Source organism: Strongylocentrotus purpuratus, unplaced genomic scaffold, assembly GCF_000002235.5.
Source record: "Strongylocentrotus purpuratus isolate Spur 01 unplaced genomic scaffold, Spur_5.0 spur5_scaffold_20, whole genome shotgun sequence".
NCBI lineage: Eukaryota > Metazoa > Echinodermata > Echinoidea > Camarodonta > Strongylocentrotidae > Strongylocentrotus > Strongylocentrotus purpuratus.
The window spans coordinates 22,089,462-22,116,962 of NW_022145606.1; the positions used below are offsets into that span (position 1 = coordinate 22,089,462).

At 36.2% G+C, this 27,501-nt stretch overlaps 1 protein-coding gene across 1 annotated transcript; it reads left to right on the forward strand.

Annotated features, from left to right (window-relative positions):
- Positions 1-1,735: 1,735 nt before the first annotated feature.
- LOC105444216 lies at positions 1,736-26,637 on the forward strand. Its single transcript, XM_030993035.1, has 17 exons — positions 1,736-2,105; positions 6,440-6,499; positions 9,656-9,880; positions 11,100-11,159; positions 12,148-12,477; positions 13,113-13,220; positions 14,554-14,783; positions 15,738-15,916; positions 16,228-16,330; positions 18,532-18,879; positions 20,039-20,156; positions 20,728-20,819; positions 21,660-21,780; positions 21,922-22,020; positions 23,831-23,980; positions 24,401-24,624; positions 26,180-26,637. Exons 2-17 carry the CDS (start codon positions 6,490-6,492, stop codon positions 26,318-26,320), a joined length of 2,538 nt encoding a protein of 845 aa, XP_030848895.1. The 5' UTR covers positions 1,736-2,105; positions 6,440-6,489; the 3' UTR covers positions 26,321-26,637.
- The last annotated feature ends 864 nt before the right edge of the window (positions 26,638-27,501 follow it).

Sequence of the window (27,501 nt, forward strand, 5' to 3'; positions counted from 1 at the left end):
TGCAACATACCTGCAGGTTTTAGTGATCTAAAATTAATTGAATTATAAAATATATAATTGAAAATTAGGACAAATAAGCCTTTCAAATGAAATGATCCATTCTGTAGTGTCTAATTAGTCAGAGTCTCAGTGTCTGTCAGTGATCATGCATAATATGACAAATAAATGTACAAAAATAATACAATTACATGTACACATTTATTTACCGATAATGACTTCAACTGTTTCAAGAGGCTGCTGATCCTTAGGGAACATCCACAAGGTTTCGAGAGAGTAGCATTTTCTGCATGGTTTCACATCAATATACTGAGGCCACAATGTGCTTTGAATCCACTGCTTTGACGAGATATGTTAACAAAGGATGCCTACAATTAATGAGAAAATAAATAAAGTTAAAACAAAATGAATGGTTGATAAATGTATGCATGTGCAACACATATACTACAAACTTCTTTGAACAGCCTGTGGGGAAAGAATTTTGTTTACCATTTACGGGTCTATTATTTCCAGATAAAGATTTCTGCATGTATACGGTAGCCTATAAGATAAATTTGCTGTCTAAAGACTATAGAAATGCCTTGTTTAAAGTTACATGTATGTGACTGTGACACAAGACACTGCTTTATTCCTCTACGCATCGACACGCAATGCTCAATTTCCAGACATCTGGGCCCGGGCCGGTAGTCCACTTTCTCACAGGTTTCACTGCAAACCACTGCACATTACAAGTGCATACTGATGGTGGTTGCGGGCGGGCGCATGCCTGTGTGAAGTTATCTACTGTATAATGAGGAGGTAGATAACTTCACAAGACACACAGACTTACGTGCCCCCGCAACCCTCCATCGGTATGCACTTGTATTGTGCAGCGGTTTGCCGTGCAACCTGTGAGAGAGTGTATACTAATATCGACGTTTTTCCGAAAAATACTCCCCCCGAAATAAGAAAATTGACCAGAAACAGGTTAGAAACATAACGACTTTTAAATCATGACCGGCATTATTTGAATTAACATTTCATGAATATTTGCTTGATTTGGGGTATGTTTTAGATTTTTAGTACTATCTCCACGCCAGAGTTGAGGGTCACTGGTCAAAAAGTCTGGATATGATTCTGAACTAGTACTAGATCTACAGTATTGCTTGGACAACCTGGCCTCCTTCTTAAATTAGGCAATATACCTAATGTACCAAACCGTCTTATATCAGGCATATTGCCTAAAATAGCGGGCTGTATGAAATATCGCCATCTTGCGGCGGCGCGGTGTAAATATTTTGTACGTAGATTTAGGTGCTAGCTTCAGGTTCAAGTATTGCTACTGTTTAACATGTTGACACTTCGCCACCCCCCCCCCCCCCACCCCGCGCCACGTTTCACACGCACACACGCACACACACTCACACACATGCACATAATTACACACACGCTCATCACTACACCACCGGCAACAACAATTATGTCAATAATGGTAGTAATAACAATAATAACGGCAATAAGGGCTGCATTATGGCCCCCACCCAGGCCGCACCCACGGGGTTGCTACCCGGTGCTCTTGGTTGCTGATCTGAGCCTGCACCCACCCCTCCACAGTCATCATTCATTTGTTTGTATAGTTTAAGTAATTTTCTTTATTAGAATTCATATCAAACCCTAATAGATCTATTTGTAGTGTATCATATACACTATATGTTACCCCCCCCCCCCCCCATCGGATAAAGTACAAGCGCCAGGAATATAGAGAAGAGTCTAGGCTCTCTACTAGACTAGGGTCTAGGTCTAGATTCTACATCAATTAAAATATTAAATTTAGACTTTGGTTACGTTCATAAAGAGAAGAAAATACATCAATTATAGTAATATGAGGAATTTACAGCCAGGTAGTGTGTAATAGATCTAGTCTAGACTATATTATTATTGATTTTTATGAAATAGAAATGAAATAAATTCCTTGTCTGTGACATAGACTATTTTCCCACAAAATTTCGCGCGCGCCGCCCTCGGCGGGCCCTGCACCATACTTGCACCACGTTTCGCATCGCATCGGGAAATTCAGTGTCTTACTTAGATCTAATTTGAAGCAACAATGATGTCGCAATGCCATTTAGGTAAGTTCAGAATCATTTTCCATTTTTCTTTATCGATCGCTCAGTCTCAAAAAAGGTTGATCGAAGGGTTGTTATTATTTAACTTGTAATAATCTAGGCCTAGAGCCGAGGTCTAATATATAGGCTAACCGTGATTATTCTTCGTCAGTTAGAAAGTAGATCTAGAGCGTCATCTCATGACAATCAAAAGTCATGATGATGCATGGCCATGGGCAAGATTCACTCATTCATGATTCATCAAAGCTAAAGACAAGTAAAGAGTAAAGGGGATAATGCGTGCATGGAGATGAGGATGGGCCTATTAATAAAGGCTGTAAACTAGACTAGTTCTACAGTTTAAATTTCAAGACTCACTGAATGACTGATGTTTCTATCAAAAGATACAGCCCCTCAAACACTCTGCAATAGATCTAGATCTAGATCTAGATAATAATATAATAATCTATAATAGTAATACGCTAAGGCTCCGCGGGGGGCATGACGTCTCCGCCGGCCTTTGTATTCTATTGTTTTTTAATGAGATCGCCGACCCAAGTTGGTGCAGCTATCTCCTCCTGAACCCTCCCCTCGGGGTACCGGTGACCGGTGCCGTCGTCCGCGGGAGAGTCTACTCTAGCGAATTGGCTATACTCCGCCCGAGGTCCTCCTCCGTGTCGACGTCCAGGGCGAAAACAGACGCGACATGCATAATGCAGGATATGCGTGACGACAGAGATACCTCATGGATATTCAACATTGCATCCGTAGACACACGACCGATGACCATCCACTCACATTAAGTTGCGTATTAAATGCACGATGGACAGGGTCGGGATTACCCGAGTAAAGCATCTTTCTATAGGATATCCATTGTAGTAGCGCTACACGGGGCTTCCCGTCGACGTCCAAACTTAGAGACCCATTTCCGTCATGAATGCCGCGATTTGTATATAGTTTTCGTGAATGGAGGTATGAAATAAAAGCTTATTTTGTGATTATTACGGCCATGCTAACTAAATTTTGATTATCATTTTCTAAAGGAAAGTTTTCACAAGAAAACCATTGGACTGACAATTCAATCGCAAGCTGCCTTCAGTCAACACACAGTGCAATGCTGCTGTGTGCGGTGTGTGAGTTGAAATGAGCTTGCAGGAAGCTCCTAACCGGCACCGCGCACCGTAGGCGTCCGACGCCTGCGGCGCCGGTGTTCGAGCTCTGGAGTTACGCTGTAGTGTGTGTGAGTTCACCTGAGCTGAGTCGAAGAGATTTGACATTTTGAAATTGTTATCTGTTGGTTTGCATCATTATTGCCGCGATTTCAATATAGTTTCGTGAATAGATTTACGAAACCTGAGCTTAGAATTAGTAAAAGTTTTACTAATGTCTACGTTTTTAAACGACTGTCTGATTTACTTGTGAAAATTTTACTTTGAAAAATAATTATCGAAATTCATGGTCAGAAATAATCACAATCTAGGGTCTATTATGTTACAGTTCTTGCATCAAATCAATGCATGAAAACTTAGTTATTGAACTAGAAAAATGTTTTTTTTAAATAGGCAATTATGAAGAAGGAAACCTGAAACCCTGAGTTGAGTGTATATTTGTTTCAAGGGGCCATAAACCCCCAAAAGCTTGGGGGTTACGTTCTTCAAAGTTTGGGGGGGGGGGGGGGGGGGAGAGATCAGATCGCAGCGAGTTGAGTGTATATACAATATAGGCGTGGGGTCCACGGGTTTCAAGGGGCCATAAACCCCCGAAAGCTCGGGGTTTTTAGACGTTTAATTAGGGTCAGATGAGCATATTTTTAATACTTTATTTGTGACACTTGCGGGTCAATAATTGGCGTGGGGTCAATACGTAGAGTTGCATAGTGTTGCTAACTACGCTGGCCTACGTTACTATATGCTGAGGGACAGAATTTGGTACGCAAGATGAACGAAAACAATTCAACATGTTTAATTTTTTTCGCGTACTTTCAGCGTAGAAACTTGACGCAGAAAGTACGCCTTTTTACGCAACACTACGCTACCCTACGCCAGATCGTCAAAGCAGTAAAAGCTTTCCACACAGTAAGCAACCATATAAGCAAACCTGTACGCCAGCCTACGCATAACCTACGCAGGGACTATTTTCCCATTAATACGCAGCCTAATTTCCCACACTACGTAACTCTACGCAGTTCCAGTGGCTTAAAGAATAACTACCGGTACAGTTGGATCGTTCTTTTTTTATTTTTTTATATAAGGCCAAATTTAAAAAAAAACATGTTTAGCGTCCTGTTTTTTCGAAAAATGGGAAGGAGGAGGCCCTTTTTTTTTTTTTTCCTTTCAAATGGCTGCTCCGTACATTTTCCCTGACATTCAGGCTATTTTTCAAGATGGCGACCGACAATTTTTTTTTTCTTTTTTAAAATCAGAAATACATTTTAGCAGTGCTTTTCATGTTTTTTTTCTTTAAAAAAAAAAATTCAAAAAAATTCAAAAAAATATTCAAAAAAAAAAAAAAAAATAGGAGAGGCGGCCCCCAAAAAGGAAGCGGGTGGGGACGCTGTTTTTTTCTATCAAAAAAAAAAAAAAAAATTTCAAAAAAAAAAAAATAGGCGGCCCCCATAAAGGAAGCGGGCGGGGAAGCTGTTTAAAAAAAAAAAAAAAAATAGGAGGCGGCCCCCAAAAAGGAAGCGGGCGGGGACGCTAAACATGTATATTTTTATAATGGCCTGAATGGCAAATAAAGTTCTTGGTGGTTTTAATTTAGACAGTCTCTATATATCTATTTACACCCCCCGCCCCCCCCCCCCCCCCTCTAGAATCCCGCGGATTTCCGCGGGTCCTGCTAGTAATAATAATAATAGCCTAATAGTCCACTCCAAATTTTATTTAACCGAAACAGAAATTCTTTTTGCCCAATTGATCGTGAGCCCGGCAGCCACTGAGCAGCGCCAGATCGACGTTGCTCTATCCCTTAGATGAAGACCTCTCTAGACTCTAGATCTAGATCTAGACCTATTCATAGCATTTTGGTCAGAATGGACAAAAAAGTGGTTCACGCCGAGTTATCATTTTTTGTTCAACAGCTGCATTCTATTTCTAATGCATTAGGCTAGTCTAGACCGTCTAGACCCTATATCTAGATTCTAGATATGCAAATTAAGACAGAGGAAGGGTATTTTCAAACTTAAATCCTACGTCACGTGATCCATTGGGGCTAGCGAAAAAAAAAGAACATCAACATAGATCTATACATGTATCTCTCGGGGGGGGGGGGGTCAATTCTCAAAAGTTGGAAATCTCCCGAGTTGCCATGGAAACACATTTAGATCGCTGTTTTGACCAAGATATTTTTAGAAATTTGAAATGACCCCCCTCTGGAAATATGGGAATTAATCTGCCCTTTCATATGGCACCATAATCCCCATATTTCCAAAGGGGTGTCATTTCGGAATTATAAAGATAGATCTAGATCTAGGCTATCTCTGTCAAAACAGCAATTTAAATGTTGTTTCCATGGTAACTTGGAGATTTCCCAATTTGGGGATCGACCCCCCGAGGGATAATTAGTTCAAGTAGTCTAGTAAGGAATATGTTGATGTGCTTATTTTTCTGCAACCACCCGCTAGCCCCAAGTGGATCACATAGTTTGAAAATACCCTTCCCCCATTTTTTGCAAATCGCCTTATAATGCATTAGAATTAGAATGCAGCTGTTGAGCAAAATTTTTCACTCTGCGTGACCCACTTTTTTGTTCATTCTGACCAAAATGCTATGAATTTTGCAGAGTTTTTGAGGGGTTGTATCTTGTAATAGAAACATCAGTGAGTCTTAAAATTTTAAATGTATTATCCTGATTACACTTTTCATTCAAATATCCAACAAAAATGGTGAAAAACGATCCCAAATTGAAAATATGTGAATTTCAGACACCCTACTAGTAGTAGTAGTAGTAGTAATACTAGCAGTAGTAGAGACTTGTCAGTATTAAACTGGGCATGACAGAGAGGCACCTGTTGGCAGGGGTCGGGCTGTCAACTTTTTAACTTTTCCAATTAATTTCTTCTATTTCATCTTTCTACTTTTTTCTTCTTTCTCTATTATAAGGCCTAGATCTAGACCTACACCTGTTGGTTCTTGCTTGGGTTGTTACCACCATTCTTTGGTGAGATGGCCTGTAACTGTGATCAGCAACTGTTAAATTTCAAAAAGATCTCGATCTACCAATAAATGTTTTCTAAGAGTACAGACCATGACATGATTTGCTACAGTTTGACTGCAGTCAAATCAAATGTACATGAAATGTGTACTAATGTTTATTAATGTATTTTAAGTCGTTTGATTTTTACTTTTCTCAATCTACAGAAATGAACTGAAAGTGAAAGGCTAATCAATAACAACAGATTTTCATCACTATGCCAAAAGGTAAGGTATTTCATAAATGCTTAGATAAAGAGTGAAAGATTTTCTTTCTTCAAGCTCACTTGAGTATTTTGATAGCTATCATTCATTGTACCTTGTTGGTCATCAGTCGTGCATAAAACAGTTCTAAAAAAACTTTGTAGCATAGAGATTATCCTCGGTGGGAGGGAATCTACAATTGTTTATAGCCTTTATAGGTACCTTGCCCTCATGAGGGCTCAGTTGCTGATCTTTCCCCCTAACTGTTTTAATCTCATTAAAAAAAAAATCTTCTCATTCTACTGGATTTCAAGCAAAAAGGGCTAGATCTAGACATAATCTTTAAATTCATAATTACCCAATAAGTACAGAAAGGCTGTTACCTCTCCACTAAACCTAACTGTTAGACTTTTAACCAAAATTTTCAGGAGTTAACCTTACGATGAAGTGAAAAATGATTTTCCATATGAAATACTTTGCCCTCATGTGGACTCAGGGGTAGCCCCCCCCCCCCCCCTCTATAAATTAAAGCTCTGCTGTAAAAAATAACCTAATGGACCTCTCTTCTACAATCAAATTCCTGATTGTAAGAAAACAGGAGAGGAATCATTCATAAGTTAAGAGGGTTGATTTTGTTTGTGTTAATAGATTACAAAAAGCTCATAAGGAGTACTTCACTGACTTAGGAGCAGTCTCCCTTCTTTTTTTTACTTTTGGGTTGTCTGTCTGTCTGTAAGTCCTGTTCTCTAGAACCAATCCGTGTATTTCTGCCAAACTTGGGTCATGTATGTATCTTGCAGAGCCAATGAACTAATTAGATTTTGGGGTCACATGGTCAAAGGTCACATTTCTCATCATGTATGCAAAAATAGCTTGTGATTACACTATCATTAGAACCGATGGACGTAATCAGAGTATGCTTCCAGCAACTTTAACTTGCTAGACAACACTTCAATTTTGAAAGTGCACTTACATTTAGTAGGAAGACTGAAGAAAAACAATTTAATGTGAGAAATCATAAAAATCATAAAGCTCAAAAGTAAAATGAAATAATACAAGTATACAACCCATAATAAATAACTGAATTAAGTACAAAAAGTATATATTTTTAATGGAAACAAAATTTGCACAGAACTGACATATGAACACTGGTATCTTCATGTGAGCAAGAGACATTTCACAGCACAAAAGAATTTTCAAATGTGAATGACTTGCTACAAGTAGCCCATACAGGAAGGTATTGTGTGAAAAGAGGATAAGGAGAGGATTAGGAGGAAGTGGAGTAAAATTAAATTGAACTAGGCAACAACAAAAAAAAGTTAGACACTAGACTTGACTTTTGTCTGTGTGTTTACCCTGCCAATTGAGGAACAAATTACTGTATACTAAGTCAAGAGGGGATTAAGTCCCCTGTGTAAAGCCTGTCTGCACTATTTTGGCCAGGAGCGATTCGATCTCCTTGCATCTTCACTGACAGGTGGTTATCTCATCAAATAAGTTCTAACATAAGAAAAAAAGGGGGGGGGGCAATGTTCACCGTTTAGGCATTGTTTGCTATATAGAGGGCGCAAGTAGCTATATATGTAGTGCAATAGGGCTTTAAATATAAGGATGCTGATGAGAAAGCAAGAATAGCCTTTGTAGTCTAAAGGCTGGTTTGCTGATGAAACTTAGTCCAGAGCTTCTATTTTTGTATGCCCATATACTGTGTGAGTCAAACAAAAGTTTACACTAAAAATGTTGTCATTTATTTCAAAATACTCACACTGTATAAAAACAAGTAAAAAGAAAGTTGAGTTTTTAAAAATGTTTGTGCCAAATTCTGCAATGGCCTTCTGTAATTGTCCTATTTGTAATGAGAAGGCTTAAAATATGATCACAACTTGTTCCTATAAGGCTAGAATGTCATGTCAAAATTCATTTTATTCACATACTGATAGGCAATTTTATTTGATAGTTATGGTCTTCAGAATTTAGGTGAGCTTTTCTATCTGAAAAGGGGCTCAAAGGTACAGGTAATGAATAATAGGGTATCTCTTTTGTCCATTTCGATAAAACACTAAGAATTTTGCCAATTGCCAATGCTTTTTTCATCTTATTCCCTACAAAAACACCCTTAAAAAGTGTCATGCGAGTCACAAAAAACATAACTTTTTAAAAATTCTTAAAGTTTCTGAAAGAGAATCAAGAAAATCATGCCTAGATTGTATCATTGTAATGAAGTTACTGGTAACTCATCAGATACATCTTGAAATGGCTGTTGGCAAAGAAGTACCTTAAGTGTGCCATGGGAGTCATGCTGGCTGCCCATCATGTGAGTCACACCAGTATAGTGTGTATAATAATTAGAAAAATAAAGCATCACGTATTAGAAAAATTCAAAATCTGGTGTTAATGGATACCACTTTCTTCATGCCTTAATTTAGTATCAGAGATGAATCACCAATTGTCCTAAACTTGTAAAAAGACAACTGTTATTATACTGGAAGTAATAGCCAAATAGCAATAATAATTTTAATGTGCACTTATTGCATCAACTTTTTGTTATTTAATACATAGCAGGGCTTGCCCTTAACTTTTTGTCGAGGTGGCCAGCAGGGCCACTTGAGCAGGAGATCTGGGTGGCCAAATGGAATTTCAGGTGGCCCGGATATTTAAAAATCGGCAAATTTGTGGTTAAAAAAAAAAAAAAAATCAGCCGAGTTTGATTAGGGACAAGATTTTTTGAGAGGGTTCTAGACATTGTTACATGCGTTTAAAAGGTCGTCTAGAACCCTCGGGGCCCCAGTACATCGATACATTAAAAAAAAAAAAAAAAAAAAAAATATTTTTTTAATTTAATTTAATTTTTTTGGTGGCCACCCGGGCCACCTAGTCGGTGATTTCAGGTGGCCCGACGCCATTTCAGGTGGCCATTGGCCCCGGGCCACCGCCAAATTCGAGCCCTGCATAGATTTTGTATGATCAATTCTGATCATTTGACAAGTTGCACTTTACAGTTTCACAAATTCACAGTTTACATTTTATATTTAACCAAATTGTGAAAACAACAAAGAGAGACTGGAAATGTTGCTTATTAAGTTTGGAGAAAAAGTTGAAGTGATTACATAAATGCATGTGCACCTGACAATGTCTTCTTTGTTAACTGTTCACATTGTCTTTTTATTTTCCTCTCCATAGTCAAAGCCAAGAAGAAGTCTTCTGAAAAAGTAGACTGGAGCAAATACTTTCACGAACAGAATGAAATATTGAAAGCAGATTTAGGCTTGTTGCCGAAAAAGAAGAAGGAAAAGAAGAAGGAAACAGTTTGGTACTATCCTCGTAGGAATCCATACACTGGACTCATTCATCACAAAACCAAACCAAGGAAGCGGAGCAGTGGCAAAAAGAAGGATGCTAGTTCAGGTATTAACTGTTATCCACTTCCACTTTTTATCATTGACAATAATTTTACATTGATAGGGCCTACTGCTCTACATATCACATCTACATGTACACATGCAGTTAGTTATTTGGAAAGGAATGTGTACTGACTAAAAGATAATAATATAGTGTAGTGTACTATTTAAAAGTCCACTTGATTACTATGAACATGATGTATGGAAGTCCATGACTTAATTTGTCCTTGCAGTGGGATGGCATTGTCTTTGCAAAGTTTAATAAACCAACAAAATTGGAAAAAGTGTGTCAAGCAAACTACTTCTAAATTATGGATTGCAATGAAAGTTAAAACACATACTTTTCATGATGATCCGAATTTTATTATATAACAAAATAATTTAAAAAAAAGTTATGCGTAGGCTGGCAGTGTATTGCCGTGTCAACCACATCTCTTTATAAAATTGAAAGTTTATGTGGCCAACTAATTTCATAGTTTTTATGTGATATCAATGAGAATTGATGTGCAATAGTGCATTACTGTACATAGTTTGTGTGTGTTTGATGAAGTGTTTGCAGGGCAACTTGTAAACTACTTTCACAAATTGAGAGAGAATTGCTTGCCATTAGGTTGAGGACATGAAGGCTGCAATTGTGGGGGGGTATTGCATACCTGCCAACCCTTCCGAATTATCCAGAATATTCTGTTTTTCTGGATTTTTAGGACCCCAAAAGCCGGAGTATTCCTTTTTTTCAAAATTTTTATTTTTATTTTGATTTTTGTTGTTGTTTTATTTTGTTTTGTTGCTTAAGCCAAATTAAGCTTGTTTTATCATATGACGCGATTTGAGAGTTCACGTATTGCGTGCGTTGAAGGGCTGCACGATTGAGCAGCGAATTTGTATTCGCTTTTTTGCACAGATTTACCGCGTATTGCCAGTATCACTGCCGCTGCATGTGCGAACGCCTGTTAAGGGTACAGATTTCTTATTTTCGAAGACATACCGTGCTTAAAATTCTTAATTCTCATTTTCAAATGTTGGTAGGTATGGTATTGATCACATTTTTATAGTGTTAGTTCTCCTTGTAGTTATATTTTTTAATATTTTCATTATTATTGTTAATTTATGCAATCATAGCAAGGTTACTGATTGCAATAAGGACATCTAGGCATATTTTGTGATACTGAACTTATTATCAATTTGGTCTCCCAATTGTTCTTTTTTTCTCCTTTTTATTGTAACAGATGGCTATTCCAAGGATATTGCTCCTCAGACAGAGTTCTATTCTGAAGAACACATCACAGGTACATATTCTATTGGACAGTTTACCATTTCTACTTTTGTATCATGTTTTCACTGCTCCCTTCAACACCCTCCCCCCCCCCCAAAAAAAACAAACAAACAAGAACAACAAACAAATCTCTCCCCCCCCCCCCCCCCCCCCCCCCCCCCCCCCGTCCCACATGCCTCAACCCATCTTTTATGAGCTAAAAATATTTAAAAAAACTTTATATCGTACAGCTGCCTTGTAATTGGTGTTGGACCAAGGGCAAACGGCCACCACAACTACTTTCAAGCCATCAATACCTTCTGTTTTGATAATATGGCCACCTAACATGTCATTTTACCACCAAAGGGTGTTTCAAGCTTTTCCTGGCTGGCACCAAAGACAAAGGTTAGCAAGAACCTGTACATGAAATCACATTTTCTTCTTAATTTCGTAAGCTCTTGTTCCTTCTAGGTAATATAAAAGAAGAAGAAGAAAACTTGATGTTACTGGGCACTAGGTTCCTAATAAGCTGGAATATTTGTCCTGAATTGTATACTAAATAAATGTTTGATGAGCAAATATGATTCCTGCAAACATATAAGTGGATAATGGATATCAAGAATCTTTGAAAAGAGTGATCTTCTTGGGAGGCATTCTAAATTAAAGATGGAGTACCTGCTATTCATACAGATTCAGGGGCCAAAGAGACTCGGAGAGCCCCACTGTAAAAATAAGTTTTTTTTAATTTCCTTGAATTCTTTGGAATTCAGGCAGGAATGAATTACTCAAGGAGAGGGGATGTTAAGTTATATACATTTCAACTTGCCAATGTAGAGGTTGAGGGGCAACAATAAAGTTCTGTGTCAGATTAAATATTTTACAGATTGTAATTATAGCTGGTTAATTTTGAATATAGACCTTTTATCATGTCTGTTTCCAAAAGTTATATTTAATGTACATTTTTTTCTTCTCCCTACCCCCCCCCCCCCCTCCAAAAAAAATTTAAAAAAATCATTGTTCAGGAGAGAATGATATGACTTCCATACTAATGGATCTCCAGCTGGCTCTAAACATAGATGTCCAGGAACAAGACAAGTCCTCCTGGGCTGACAGGCAGGAGGATCTTGATGCCAGCTGGACGGACATCAGAGCAGACCTCATGATGTTCATGATTGAAGGGCAGAGCTTGCCAAATAAACTCTGCTATAAGTGCCAAGATGAGCCTGCAATCATTAATTGCAAAGATTGTAGGCAGTATTTCTGTGTGGAGTGCGATAGACTCGTCCATCTACAATTCTTTCTCCACGACAGAGAAACTACGAAAGATGGATTCCTTCGTAGAATTCCCACAGGTGGGCATAAACATCTCTAATTGAAATGGTTCTAACTTCTGCAAATATAAAATGTGTGTTCAAAGCTACTTTGTAAGATTATTATGACATGTTGCTTTTAGTAGTGAAATTATGTAGGCAGAGGCAGGATAAATCTGCACCCCCCCCCCCCCCCGACAAAAAAGCAAAGGAAGGAATCGATCAATTAATAAATGGATGAATGAATGAATGACTGATCCTCTCAAATACACAGCTGAAGTCAATTTTTTGCACTTGGGTAAAAACTTGATTGACAAAGTTCTCTCAATATTGTTAAAACAAAAACAATTTTTTTTTTTGTTCAATAGAAGCATGCAATTGGGTTCCAATATTTGCAAATTTGGTGTGCCAAAAGAAATAGTAATTACCTGCTCCAGTTTGGTGGTTGCTTACATGTATATTGTAGTCCAGTGAGAAGACTTCTTGAATCTGTATGTTATGCCTCAGGGATGTAGCAGTGAATGATTATTGTAAAGGTTTGGCATTGACACAATGAAGCAATGAAGCTTCGTGCAATAGATACACACAGCCTCAACTCGAGTGCTGATAGATCGTATAATGAACTCATGCGCATGCCTAATTTGTATAATATTTCTCTTTTTCTCTGCCTGTTTCAGTTGCTTCATTTCCTGTAATTCATCCTGTCAAGTGCCGTGGGTGCAGTGTAGAAGGACAATCAGCTGAGCGCAATACAGGATCATCCTACATTGCTATAACACTTAAAGGTAAATGCAGCTGATTATTACAAAACACATGCCTGATAATTACCTGATTTAAATCTGTTCACTTTCTTTTCTTCGGATTTATCAAAAGATATTTGTATGTTAACGCTTAACATCACCCCTGAAAACAAAAGAAAAATAACCATCAGATTTTTCATATACCCTTATGTAGTGTCATGTATGACAATCTTTACACTTTTTCTGCTTTTTTATGAAAAGCAGTATATTCTTTTTGCAGACATCAGTCATGTTAAAACTATCCATGAAGTAAATAAATTTTTAAGGAGAATAATTTTGATGAAATTTCCAGTTTAAAAGTGATATAATCTCAAAGTTATTTTGTTTAAACTGTTAAATATTAGCCTGTATTGTTAGCCGCAGTGAATTCTATGAATCCCATGTTTGATATTATTAACAACATATATACCCAGACTTTTGATATTTAAATTATGATGGATTTGCTTATCACTAGTTGTATTGTAGTTGAGAAAGAACATTGACTTTAAAGGACAAGTCCACTCGAAAAATAATATACTTTCAATAAAAGCACAAAAATCAGAAAAACCAATCAAAAAATCGGATAACTAATAAGAAAGTTATGAATTTTTGAAAAAGTATGTAAAACTATGGAACAATGAGAATCACAACACAAATTGCCAAAATGGTTATCAGTTTGTGACGTCATGTTCTCACTATTTATCAATAGCTCTATATAGTTTAATCCAATTAATTTCCCTTTTTATTCCCCAAAATTTGATTTCCCCATGCCTTTGCCCAGGTTATATGATTTGTATCATATTGCGTGCATGACATTTCAGGAAATCTTTTATGAACTTTGAAGAATTTATACTATTTTCTGAATATTCTATATTCATAATTATTGATTTTTATACAAATAGTTTATCAAAATTCAAATTTTTCATGATTTAACTGAAAAATTACTCTATATTAGTGCGTCCACACAAAACATATTACTATTTTAATCTTACTTGGATGCTGAGGTGAAGAAATAAGATTCTTAAAGAGAAAATAGGAAATTTATATCATCAACATAAAGAAAATAATTAGTGAATAGTGAGGACATGACATCACAGACTCATGAGTGAGTTGCCAATTTGTCTAGTGATTTTCAAAGTTTTTAATGTCATTAAAAATTCATAACTTTCTTATTAGTTACCCGATTTTGCTCAGACTTATTTTGATTAGGAAGTCTGATTTTTCTGCTTCTATTGGAAGTAAATTATTTTTGGAGTGGACTTGGGCTTTAAAACAAGCAAGGTTTAATGACTAATTCCCAAATAAATACAAACTGAAATTGGAATATTCTAATTCTCAGGACGCCGCATTATCCCACGAGCTGAAGTCTACTGCCAGAACTGTAATTTTGTTGACACCAAGCTAGAGTTACAGACGATAGTTGCAAATGGGTTCTGGCCTGCAACAATCCGGAGAATTGTCCACATCTTTGAGGCAGATCTCTTGAAGTTTATAGATATGCTGATGAAGAATATGCCTGGGACATCTCTGTCATCAATTGCTAAAGCCCTGCAAGACATTGATGAATCTGTTGAGTATACTACTATGCTATTTCAACTAAGAAGTAAACAATCCTGTATCTGATCAACATCTGCCTTGTTTAGGTTTTACATAATATCATTTTTTAAAATATTGTTTTACCTAAAGTCATCCTAGTTCAATAGCTTCTAACCCACTTAAAAATTAATTTAATCTTATCAATTTGCAATGGAAAATCATGCATGTCAAAGAAATAAGCTGTAATATTCCTTGTCTTTAAAAGTAAGATATTGTTCAGTTAGACACAAAGTTACTGGTACATTGCAAATACTACATTCTCCCATTTGGGCATTTTGTACTAGACCGTTGTAACCTCCTTTGCCACACTTATTATGGTGCATCAAAAGTTATGCAATACGCAAATCCATGATACACTGGAAAAAACACAACAACAAACAAGCTGCAAAGAGTATAACATAGACACCAAAGTTGACTGCTACATGTACAAATTCACATGTATGTGAATTGACTGTTGATATGTATAGGTGTACCATTGTAAAGAAAATCTTTCTGAGGCTACACATTCATGTGAACGAAACATGCAAGAGAGTTGAATGAATGAGGGATACAAATGAACTGAAACTATTTCAGTATGACATATCCAATGTATAAAAATGATTTAGACAATTGTGGATTGCTAATATTACAGATAATGTGAAAACAAGTTGCACTTGAATAAGTAAACTTCTCTCTTTGCAAACTGTAAAAGCTCAAAATCAAGCAGTATATTGATAACCAAGTACCAAAGAACTGGATTACCCTTCAAACATATAAGTTTTATTTGAGATTCCTACAGTGTTTCTGGGTATTTTTACATCAATGCTCCACATATGGAGATTAAATGCATATCATTTCCCTTTGTAGATTTATATATGTATACCTTTATATGGTGTTATTATGTTTGAATTCATTCATTCATTTGTGTTTATTTACTCATTTTGACAGGACAAGGCCGTTAGCAGAGCAGCCCTGACAAGAGCTCTTATGGAGTATCGATATTGCCAACAAGCTTTGAATGATGTGAAGGGCACAGATGGGATGACATGTCCAGCTTGTAGTTCTGGCCAACATTCAGCTCATGTAGATGGGAATTTTAAGGTTTACCGCTACAGTAAAGTGCCTCGGTGAGATAATATGTATGTATGTATGTAAATATTACAGCCTAGACACAACTCTACACCTCAATAATCTCTTTTCCTACCAAAGACCAACAAAACATGACACAGTACTGCCGCACCAAGTCCTAATAGATTATAAACCAGGAGGCTATGTATGTGTAAAAAATGTCTTTGATAGTGACCCTTTTATTCTACTATTCTTGTATTCAGGCGGCCACAGGCAAGTCACAGCTTGTATGTAAGATTGTATCTGTGTACAAATTCTACTTTTCTGCGCCTACTTATATCTAAATGCATGTTTTTTCTTGAATATCTAGGGGAAGTAGAAAGCCATACTATGAAGATGTCTTTATTGCACCTGCTGAAGATGTCAACAGACACATGGATACTGTATATGATGACCGAAGAAGACCCTCTCAGGTAAAAATGGTTAAAAAGATGTATACCTCTGCTCCTGAAGGGGGGGGGGGGGGGGGGGGGGGTCAGAGGCATTATGTTTTCAGGTTGTCCATCCGTCTTATCCATGTATACACCCTAAACCTAGTTTATACGATATCAAGAGAATCCCAGCTTGGATTTTTTTCGTATTTGGCTGATGTCAAAAATGTAATTTTCCAACCAAACTTCAGCAAGAAATGTCTAGTGGTTTTGCAATTTGGTAGGATAGAGTAAAAGTTTCATGACATGATGTTAGTCACAGGCAAATTGTTATGTATTCTGTTATGTAGCCGTGACGTCAGCTAGGAATGTCCATATGTAACAAAAACAAAAGAAGGTGATATAGATTAACATATTCATAAACTTGTAGAGGTCAAAGTTCAGACTTGAAGGTCTAATGTCATTGCATTTTGGCCAATTACGGGTATATGCAGTATATGCCATTACTAGTACTTCAGCTAGGAATTTGCAATGGTGATAAAATCAAAGTATTTAAAGGTAAACAAATATGGTGAAACAAAAGGGGTCAAAGATCATTGAACTTTTATAAGGCCCCCACCTTCCAAAAAGAAAACATTTTGGGTGTCCTCGACCGCCCACTCGTCATTTTCGGGCCGCTGGCCTTTTTTTTTTAAATAATTTTTTTATTCAATTTTTTTGGGGGGCAATCTTAAACGCCAAACTTACCATTTCATGCATGTTGCAAGGATCAAAATCCGTCCCCTTGCCAGTTTGGTCTTTTCAGTATGCAATTCTGTATGTATTAAACTTGCCATTTATATTTTTTTATGTCAAAATGCTGTTCATTCAAATCAGGTTCTGAGCATTCTTCGACTCATTTTAAAGCCCATCTGTATTGCTTTACAAGAGGGATAAGACCACCCTGCAAGGTCACTGGACAGGTGGTTTATCTCATCAAATCAGCTCTCAGTTAATATAACACAAGATAAAGAGAATCATGGGGTACCAATGGTCACCGATTAGGCATTGTTTGCTATATAGAGGGCGCAAGTAGTACAGTGGGGATTTAAAAGGTGCTGTATTTCAAGCCAAACATACTTTCTGTGTTGGTGTTGATATTCATAGTACATTATACTAGTCTTTTACCATATTAAAGTGTTTTATTGACTTTATTTTTTTAAATACTTGACATCCTAACGATGTTTTGTTTTTTTATGGAAAAATATTTATTTAAATAAAAATTCCCCAAATGGGGGGAGGGGGGGGGGGGGGGATAAAAAAAAGACCCCCCCCCCCCCCCCTAAAGATGAAATTTTAAAAAAATCCGCCCGCCCGCCCCTACTCCAGAAAAGCAATCGAGGACAACCAAATGATTTTTTTATATTTTTGGACTTACCGGTAATATAAAATTTAGTGAAAATTTTACAATTTTGCTGATAGCCCATATATGCAATATCAGTGGGTATTTAAATTTGTATCACTGTGTTCAAGGGACGGTATAATGGTAATGCACCATATATGGTGCCCAGACATGGGGAACATACATGTAATGTCAAAATGACCGTCACTCAACACTAGTTTGAGTTTGTCTTAGCTCTTGATTTACACGTAATTTAGATTTCAGAGCTACTTCCCTGTTTTGGATATTAAAAATCTATTTGGAATGTTCTATATATTTTAAGATGATACATACATGTTTATTGCTAGACATGGCAGCCTTTTTCAATATTAATGCAGTTCAAAACTACTTTTGACAATTTCTCAGTCAAAGACTGTACAAAGGTGTGGCTTGAGCACACCCTGAAGGCAGAAGTGATTTAATCTCTAGACAAACTCCAAATAAAACAAAAAATCCACATTACACTTTGTTGGTTGGGATAATAATATTGCTTATTGGCTTACTTCTTGAGCAAAAGCATATCTTATTTGGGCTTGGTTGGGGGGGTTACCGGTATAGAATAAAGTTATTTAGCGAGCCCTGAATTAAAATAAAAATTGCTATGTCCCAGTTAATTTTTTTAAATATTTTTTTATTAGCAAATTTGTTGAAATCATTTAAATTGTAAAAGGTCTGCAATTAAAGCTGTCACCCACCCTAGTTTTCTTCATTTGATATGTAAGTTCAAATGTAAATTATATTGTGCAGTTTTGTAAATCATTCTTCTTCTTCAATGTCATCTTCCATACTCACTGAAGACTATTTTACATTCTTATGCATGTAGGGAGACACAAGTACCTGTGGCAACTCCCACTGGAGAGCGGCTAAATCTTCGGCCAAAGCACGAAACAAGCTTGATGAATGTGGCCTGGAGGTGGCCGGATGTCGACATGCTGTTGCCCAAAAAGCTGTCAACATGTTCACTGGCGAGCAGTATGGATATCCACACTACATCCATGTCAAATTTCTTTTGCCCCTAAAGGTAAAGTTCTTGTGGCAGGATGTAGTGTGCAAATACTGGCCATGGGCAAAAAAACAAGGGGCCAAAGATGCTGCTTATGCTGAGGCAGTTGAGGTCATGAAGCCTGCACTTTCAGTTATGCATGCAAAAGCTCACCAGTGGTCATGTCAAGTAAGTACTGGTATGGGTTTCCATAGACAATTGTGATGGTTGACTAGTCAAATAATTTGTTTGTGCATACAATTTTGAAGATTTTGGTCATAAATACACATCCATTTGGTAGATCAAAGTCATATTTAGCCATTAAAATATGTATCAATGCAAATCAATTCTAAATGTAAGTCATTCCAGTTTGCAAGACGTAGAACAGATTCTTTTTTAGCATTCAACTTAAAGGTACTATGTCCCATTTGCGGGTCCAAAAAAATGAAAAGGTTAAATTCCAACATCATTTGAAAGACAATACTTATTTAAATCTTCCCTCAAAATGCCTTTTGCAGGAAAATAACAACCATTAGTTGATGAATCAAGTGAATATAATCACCTTAGTAGTAATAATCTGATTTTCAGACCCTTTTACCGAATGGTCGTACGTGTTGTGCTGCACAAAGATTCAATCAATTTCATATTGGCCATTACAAGTTGTGAAATTATTGATGTAGACAAATGCTCATGTACCAGTTACAGCTCATTTTATGTATTTGTGTACGAAACACATGGAAATATCATTTTTCCTAAAAAGAGATAAAACATTGGTTATTTAGTCTTGCTAATGTTTGTATTGGGGTCAAAATAGTTGAATTGTAGTTACAAATAAATAAAACAACAAAAACATAAAATACATAAGTTTAAAAAAAACAATGAAATACATAAGAAAATGATCAAGACAAGAGATAATATAAGGAATAACCTGGCTCTTCCAATTGTTTGTGTTGTATTATTATTCCAAATGGTCTAACAAATATATGTAGTGAAAAAGAGTGCTTAAATATGAAAAATATATGATTTATGGGTAAAAATGTGAATTTGATGACCTTATTTGCATAAATTACTTTAAAGATGGAAATGAGTGAATTTTTCAAAAAATTGAAATTACCATAGTATTCTATACACTTCACTTGACATGCATGCAAATTTTCACGGGGAGGGGGTCAACTTGACCCCCCCCCCCCCAGTAAAAACCGGGCCTTAAATAGCCCAGTTAAAATAGGGTTAATGGAAGATGCAAGTGTACAGAGTATGAGAAGGATAAGTAAGTTTTGTAATCTGTCATGTCATTTAATTGTATTCTACCTAAACATAATTGATTTTTTTTGTTGTTGTTATGAAGGTGATATGGGGTGGTCGGAACCAAGAAGGGTCCTGTGGGGGAGCAGGTGAAGACATGGAACAATTCTTTTCCCATCTATCACGGCTTGGCTCTACTACCAAGAACATGTCCTATGCAGGTCTGGTTTTTCTTCTTTAAAAAAATTATTAATGAAGAAGATTGATATCAATTTGCATGAAATGGCAAAGAATTATAATTTACATGATTTAAAGTATCTTATCTTTAATTTAATAATGTTTTGATTACAAATGCTGTGTGATCAAAATTTTGTGCACAATGAAAATGTATGCCTAAAACAACATTTTGAAAAGACAAAAAAAGATATATCCGTTGGGTATTATCTTCATTGATATTTCATTATCATTATTATTATTACTACTACTACTTTTATAATCATAACTATTAGTATCATTGTATTAGTATCATTATTATCAATGTCATTATTCTATCATTTTTATTATGATTTTGATAAGCGTTCATACAAAGTGTACTGGAGAGAAAATGTAAGTTGTAACCGGAGAATACTGAACCCTCAGAAATAGATTCTGAAATCATGAATGTTTGAAATTTGCGATCACGACTCAATTTGGTCAGTAAGGGTTTAATCTTGTGTTTAGTCCCAGTCATGAAATGGACAAAGATTCAAATTCTCTTCAACTTTTAATAGTTATTTTTTGGTAACATCACAGGTAGAGAGGACACCATCACTGAGCATGTTCTCTTCTGGAATAGGAGAAAAGCTGTCAACATGGCGCCACAGCTGTGCAAGCGATATAAACGGGTAATGCAAAACATGAATACACTGCATTACATACCATACACCTGTATTTATCTATACAGTGGAAACTCTAACAAGGTCCTTGGGACTGATGAAATTATCTTGTTATATCAGGGTTAAAAAAGGGTGGGAGGGATGAGGGGTGGGGGGAGGGGGGATTTTCCAGGGAGTGATTGTCTAGGGGGTTATTGCCCTAGAACCCATTTTGTGGCATGACTCATCATTTATCCCCTCCACCAGCATTACAAAGGACTTTACGGAAAAATGAAACACAAGCTTACAGTAGATTGTAAATATATGTAAGCATCCCAAGTTGCCAAAAATGTTACATTTACAGACAGTAACATTTTTAATGATCACAATTTGGAAAATGGCAAATAGTTGCCAAGTAAAACTTTTGGGAAAGGATAACAGTTGTGAAGGATGAGCGGGAAGTACCATCTCATTTAGAAATATCAGATAAATGTATCTTTTCCCCCAAGTAGTCTAGTAATGAAAGAAAATAAAGGAATAGAATAGTTCCGGAAATAGTATTTAAAATAAAAATAGTGGCAGGAAGAGGACAATAGTTACAAATAGGCAATGTCTAAAGTTATCGTTCTAGTATGAAACTTAAATCTTGACATGATCAGACTTAGGCACAAAATTATAAATGGGTTTCAATATAAAGATATATATTTAAAGCAGGATTATCGGTCACTTGTTGAGCATAGCAGTCATTCAAAGAGATACATGTTAAAACCTCAAAAGAAACTAAAAGGCACCAAATAGAAAAAGTATGATGCATATTCCAAATAAGGAAGCAATTTATATTATGTCAGTTCTATTATGATTATTAAACAGAATGTTGAGTACATCAAAGTGACAGAGGAGCAGCTAGCCACTCACCGCACCTCTCTTGGCAAAGATGTATCTGATGATGACCTTCGACACTGGCAGGAAGATATTGTGCGCAGAGCAAAAGGTATTTATACAGATACTTTGAAAAACCAATTTGAGAGTAAAACTCAGTCTGAATACTTTTATGTTATGTTAGCTTTACCTTTGTGCTTATGTCATTAATTTTATTTGAATGTATTGTCTGATTGTCGCCCTATTTATTTAGATGCTGCAGTAGAGACCAACATAGATGCTACAGAAAATGATATAGAAGCTGTAGCACTCTCTATTCGGCAGAGGAAAGTAGCTATCTCCAAATTTGCTGGTGAGAAGACTTAATTGTTTCCTATAGCATAATTAAACTTTTCTATCAGATGAGTCTGCAAAACAATACATTTAATATTTTCTATCATGTTTGTTTTTATAGATTATATGTTCCTCATGTAACATTTGGAATTTGACTGTTGATTTTGAGACTCAATGAAGTCTGGTAGTGCTCTGAAGTGTTCATTGCAGGGTAGTATGCCCTTTGACCCACATGGATAGATATATTTACATAACTATTTACATCTTCAAATAATGAATCCAATAAACAGAAAAGACCAATATAAATACCAGGAATGGAACTTAATTTTTAGAACCCAGTTCATAAAAGGAACCGAAAAGGACTAAATATACAACCTTAACTATATACATGATAATGCCTTCTTGTTTTATACAAGATTTGTTAAAATTTTAAGCTTTAATACATGACATTTTTTTAAACAAATTTTTAATTCTTGTAAAAAATTGCAGTAAAAGCCTTGGACAAGTTTTCATCTTATTTGACTTCTAGGATACTGTATGATATGTTGATGACAAACTGTCCCAATGTCAAAGGTAGAAAAATTAGTGACATTGGTCTAGATTGCCATTGCCTAGCTACAACTTGTGTTCGGAGTGTCCAAATCATAATGAAAATTGGAAGTACGGTAAGGCAAGTTGGCTCCTCATGGTCTAGTATCTCAGACACTCAAGGTCCTAGGTTCGATTCACATGTGGACCTAAGGATGCCTGCGTTATGTGTTAACTTTAATACTTCCCTACTCTTTAGAGGCAAAACACTCATTTGTGATCCCTCAGATAGGACATAAAATGGAGTTCCCATGTGTGGGAGAGGCACAACCCACACAGTTAAAGATCCCACTTCATGTACTGCTCGTAAAGAGCTAGGGAAAGCCTGGTGAAATGGTCTACACACACAATGAATTTCCTAGTAATGAGACCTGATAGTCATTGATCAAGTTTGCTTTTCCTACCCAGGCAGTAATGCCAAATACATAACAATGATTATAAAGTTTTACACATGTACATATATGGCAAAATTATTGCAATATGTAATTAAGTGAAGTGGTGGAGGCCTCCTATTCAAGTGGTTGAATATACAACCAGAATTTATAACTGGAAAAAAATATGCTGCCACTATCTAGACAATTAGAGTACATGACATTTTCTGTACAGAGCTTGCAAGATATCCGAAAGTGTTGCCAATTTGTGTTTGATTGACCACACCTTGCAAAAAAAATCATGACTTTCCTTTTATTATGTTTCTCTCATTTTCTGCTTTTATTAAAACTAAGATGATATCCTGTAATAATCCTGGTGGGTTTCCCCTTTAAGGGTTACACCAATACTATATTCTTGCACTAATGTTTATGGGATAAAATGAGTATAATAAAATTGGTCACTCATAGATTTTCCCTATTCAAAGCACCCACCGGTTATATTCATTTTGGACTGCAGTTTTTTCAGGGCTCCAATTTTACACAATACCAGAGACACTGATGGCATGTAGGGCCATCTACCGCAGACATGTTAAAATTGGAAACATTATTAAACAATGGCTTTAGTCTTTTTGATTTTGGTACAATTAAGCTCAAGAAATAGCCTTGCATTGTATTGGTCAAACTATTATAATAATGTACAATATTACAATTGCATTAAAATATATCTACTGTTCTACTAATGACAATGTTGACTAATGAACTGCTTCTGATACAATGTATTTGCAGTGTTTAAGTTGATAATAAAAATAAAAGATTACTAATGTGACATGTGCCCTTTTATATTATTTCATAATTTGGCTTGTTTAACAGATAGCTGTAAGCAACGAGCTCGCCTGAGACGGAAGAATGCGACAGAAAAGTCCAAACTTGAAGAAATGCTGGCAAGGTTGGCTGCATTGCCCGGTGGGGCAACTTTGTCTTCGGCAGATGCCATCAATGGAAATTTTCCATGGCACTCTGGTAAGCCAGTGTCATATGTCGTGTAACATTTGTGTTCTTCATACGTTATGTTTGTGGTAATTGCATAGGTTCCAACAAAGGAAAAATGTAAAGAATTTTTTTTATTTACTTAAGATCTATTTCATATATTAAGAGATCAAGGGAAACATCTGAGAAATTTTCCCTACAAGGAATTTACTTCTTTCTCTAGAAGATATAATGTCTTTATGAATCTGACACTTTCTTTGCAGCAGATATACTGGCTACAAAGAGCAAAAACAAAATCAATCTCAAAATACACAGGATGTATATTTTAATCACAAATGAACCCTTTTATAAAGAATTGATAATAGAAAATTTAAAGTAATTCATGCCACCAGTAATTCATACCTTATGAAAGTATACACTGTTCTTCCATCTACATTCCAAATTTAATATCAGATGGTTCGTCATCGCAGCAAGCAGTTCCTTACGAGGTGAGGAAACAGATGGTGGACCTGTGGGTATTAACCCACAGGTACAGGGAGGAAGAGACTCAGCTACACTTAGAGATGAGGAGTGTCCTGACGTACTTTAAGCAAAGGATAGCTAAGTTAGAGGAGGAGAAATTTGCCCTGGCCAGCCGTGCCCCTGAAGAAATGGAGGACACTTCTGATCGTACTGAGGTTTGTATTTTTACTCCGTCTTTGTCCATTGTGCTTTTTGTTTCTCAAATTTCCATACACCAGAATTTTCTTCATAGAGATCATCCTTTAGGGAAAAGAAAACAAATGTGTAAGCTCAGTGACAGTGTTCTGCGGAATGCATTTACAAGGCCACTTTAACATATACTGTAACAAGCATGGTTTTATTGTATCGCCTGCGTAGTAAAAAGCGAGACATAGGCGCCGCTCTTCTGGTGGCGACGGCGGCGTCATCATCGAAAACTTAACCTAAGGTTAAGTTTTTGAATATTTGATATAAATTTTAAAGTATAAGTTCTTAGTCAATGAAACTTGGACTATAGGGTTATCACGTCTCCCTAATCATGTGAGTAGAATTTCAGGTCACTAAATTAAGGTCAAAGGTCATTTTAGATCAACAAACTTAGACATTGTTGTGGCATCAACATCAAGATTTTGAATTTTAAGCATACATGTATTTTCAAAATTGTTTGTTCAAATTCCATGAAACTTGTACCCAAGGGTTATCAAGTATCACGAATCATATGACACAAATTCCAGGTCACAAGGTCAAAGGTCATTTTAGGCCAGTAGACTTGGATTATGTTTTCACAACTTAATATGAGAATTGATAAATCAATTTTTTTAAATAATTTGTTCGTATTTCATTCAAGTTATCGATCGTTGTACAATTACTAGTAAATGATTCTTCTGATGATTCTTAGTCAATATTCACTTCAAAATGCTGATTATATTTCATTTTATGGGGCCTGCCAATGGACCACCCTGCCTATAAGTAATGTTCCAACCTCAATTTCTCATCAATTTAAATTGCGTAATGCAGCCGAGACTGCCGAGAGCGTTTCCCTCATTTGTTAATTAAACTAGTTAGAAATGATTTGCAGGGGATGCAAATGTTCCATTATTCACATTAGCTAAGGGCCTAACATTGGGGTTCAAGAGCACCATTTCCAAAATCAGCAAACGTATCTTTTTTTTCTTCTTTCTATTACTATTTTGGCTGTTCTGGTTGAAATGTATGATGGTGTTGAAAATGGCCCCAAAAAGAAGAGAAAATAAATGAAATATGCAAGTTCAACAATCTCTTCTTTTTTCAAATATAAGTAGAGTTGGTAGTACAGTTTTAAGTACCTGATAGCACCAAGATTGTCTATTCAAAGAAAAGTAATAAAAAATACTATTTTTTCACAAAGAACATCATTAATGATTTTTAAAAAAACTATATGACCAGTACATTTACTTTCGACAACAAGAAAGTAGCATCAACAATTCATTAATCTCATCAGCATGATCAGGAAATCAGAGGGGTTAATGTCATTATATGCTTAAGACTGGCTTTAGAACATTGTGCTACATATTTTCCACTTGTGTGCAGCATCTGCCTCTTTGAAGTGGATATATATTAGACCCAGAATAAGTTATTAAAAGAAAAAGAAAATCTATGAAGATTCCTACACTTGTACGACCCAGTGGTACACTGTCCTGGATATTGATAATGAAAGTGTCTTTTCCACCTTCCTCCCATTTTGACACACAGACTGCTGGGAGATACACTGTGACTCCTCTGCTCACAGAGACACAGAGGAAAGGACTCATGACTCTAAAGGAAGAGGGAGTATGGAAGGCCAGGCAGCATCTATCACATGCAGTTGTGCTGTTCTCTGCAATTTTTGTATGAAATGTTACTTGTTATATTCCTTCTACTGGACTTACCCGCTAACAGGCCAAAAATCCTGCGAAAATTCTTAAACCACAAAGATATTTAAGGTTTTCTATGAAGACGTCACTGTGCAACACTCTCTAACAGTGATTAACTGTAAATTCTCCCAACCATTTTTGAATTTTCTCAAACGTTTTTCCATGAAAATAAGACATAATATAGGCTTTTATAAATCTGTCAGCACTTACATATGTCTGGAATGGTATCTATATAGAGCCAATTCATTGCTTTGTGACGATTTACATTCACCTAAAATGTAATTAAAGCTTATCTGCCGTAGTTTACAGGAGGGATTAGACCGCCCTGCAAGGTCACTAGACAGGTGGTTATCCCATCAACTCAGCTCTCAGTTAACATAAGAAAAAGGAGGATCATGGGGGACCAATGGTCACCGATTAGGCATTGTTTGTTATATAGAGGGCGCAAGTAGCTACAAGTAGTGCAGTGGGCCTTTAAATTGTAATAATATAGTTGGGAGAATTAAGGAATCGATCAGATCAGTTTTTCTCCAATTTTTATCATTAAAGGGATAGTTGAGTTCTGCATTCAGAACGCAAATGCCTTCATAGTACATGGTTATTGCTCTTATTCTGATCTATGACATTTTTAGTGTCCTTTTAGGACCTAAAATTGCTATGAAGGTAGTTTTAGACCCCAAAATGTGTCAATTTAGCCAATACGATCATACAATTTAGCTCCACTTAAAAAAAATATGGTGACCGTTGATTAATTAATTAATTGAAAAAAACAATACATGAGCCTGCTGGTTGTGCAAAATATAACCGACACAAAAAATTCAACAAAAAAGCCAACATCGGCATTGGCTGAAATACAACGTAAGAGGCGCTATTTTGTTTTCTTAAGGTTTTTTTCAAATTATTGAATAATTGTGTTGGTACACAAATATTAGAACTGGTTATATTTATGGATATTTTGGCCGCCTCTGAACCGATTTTGATCAAACAAAGACGATTTTGTCATTTAAATATCTTGTTCTTTCAAATTTGACACTCAGTTTTTCATTATCTCACAACAAAATTATTTTGTGTAGCGCCCTCTGCAACAGAACTCAACTATCCCTTTAATAATGGTCCGTTTTTACTCAAACTTTCAGATTATCTTTAATTGTACATCTAGCA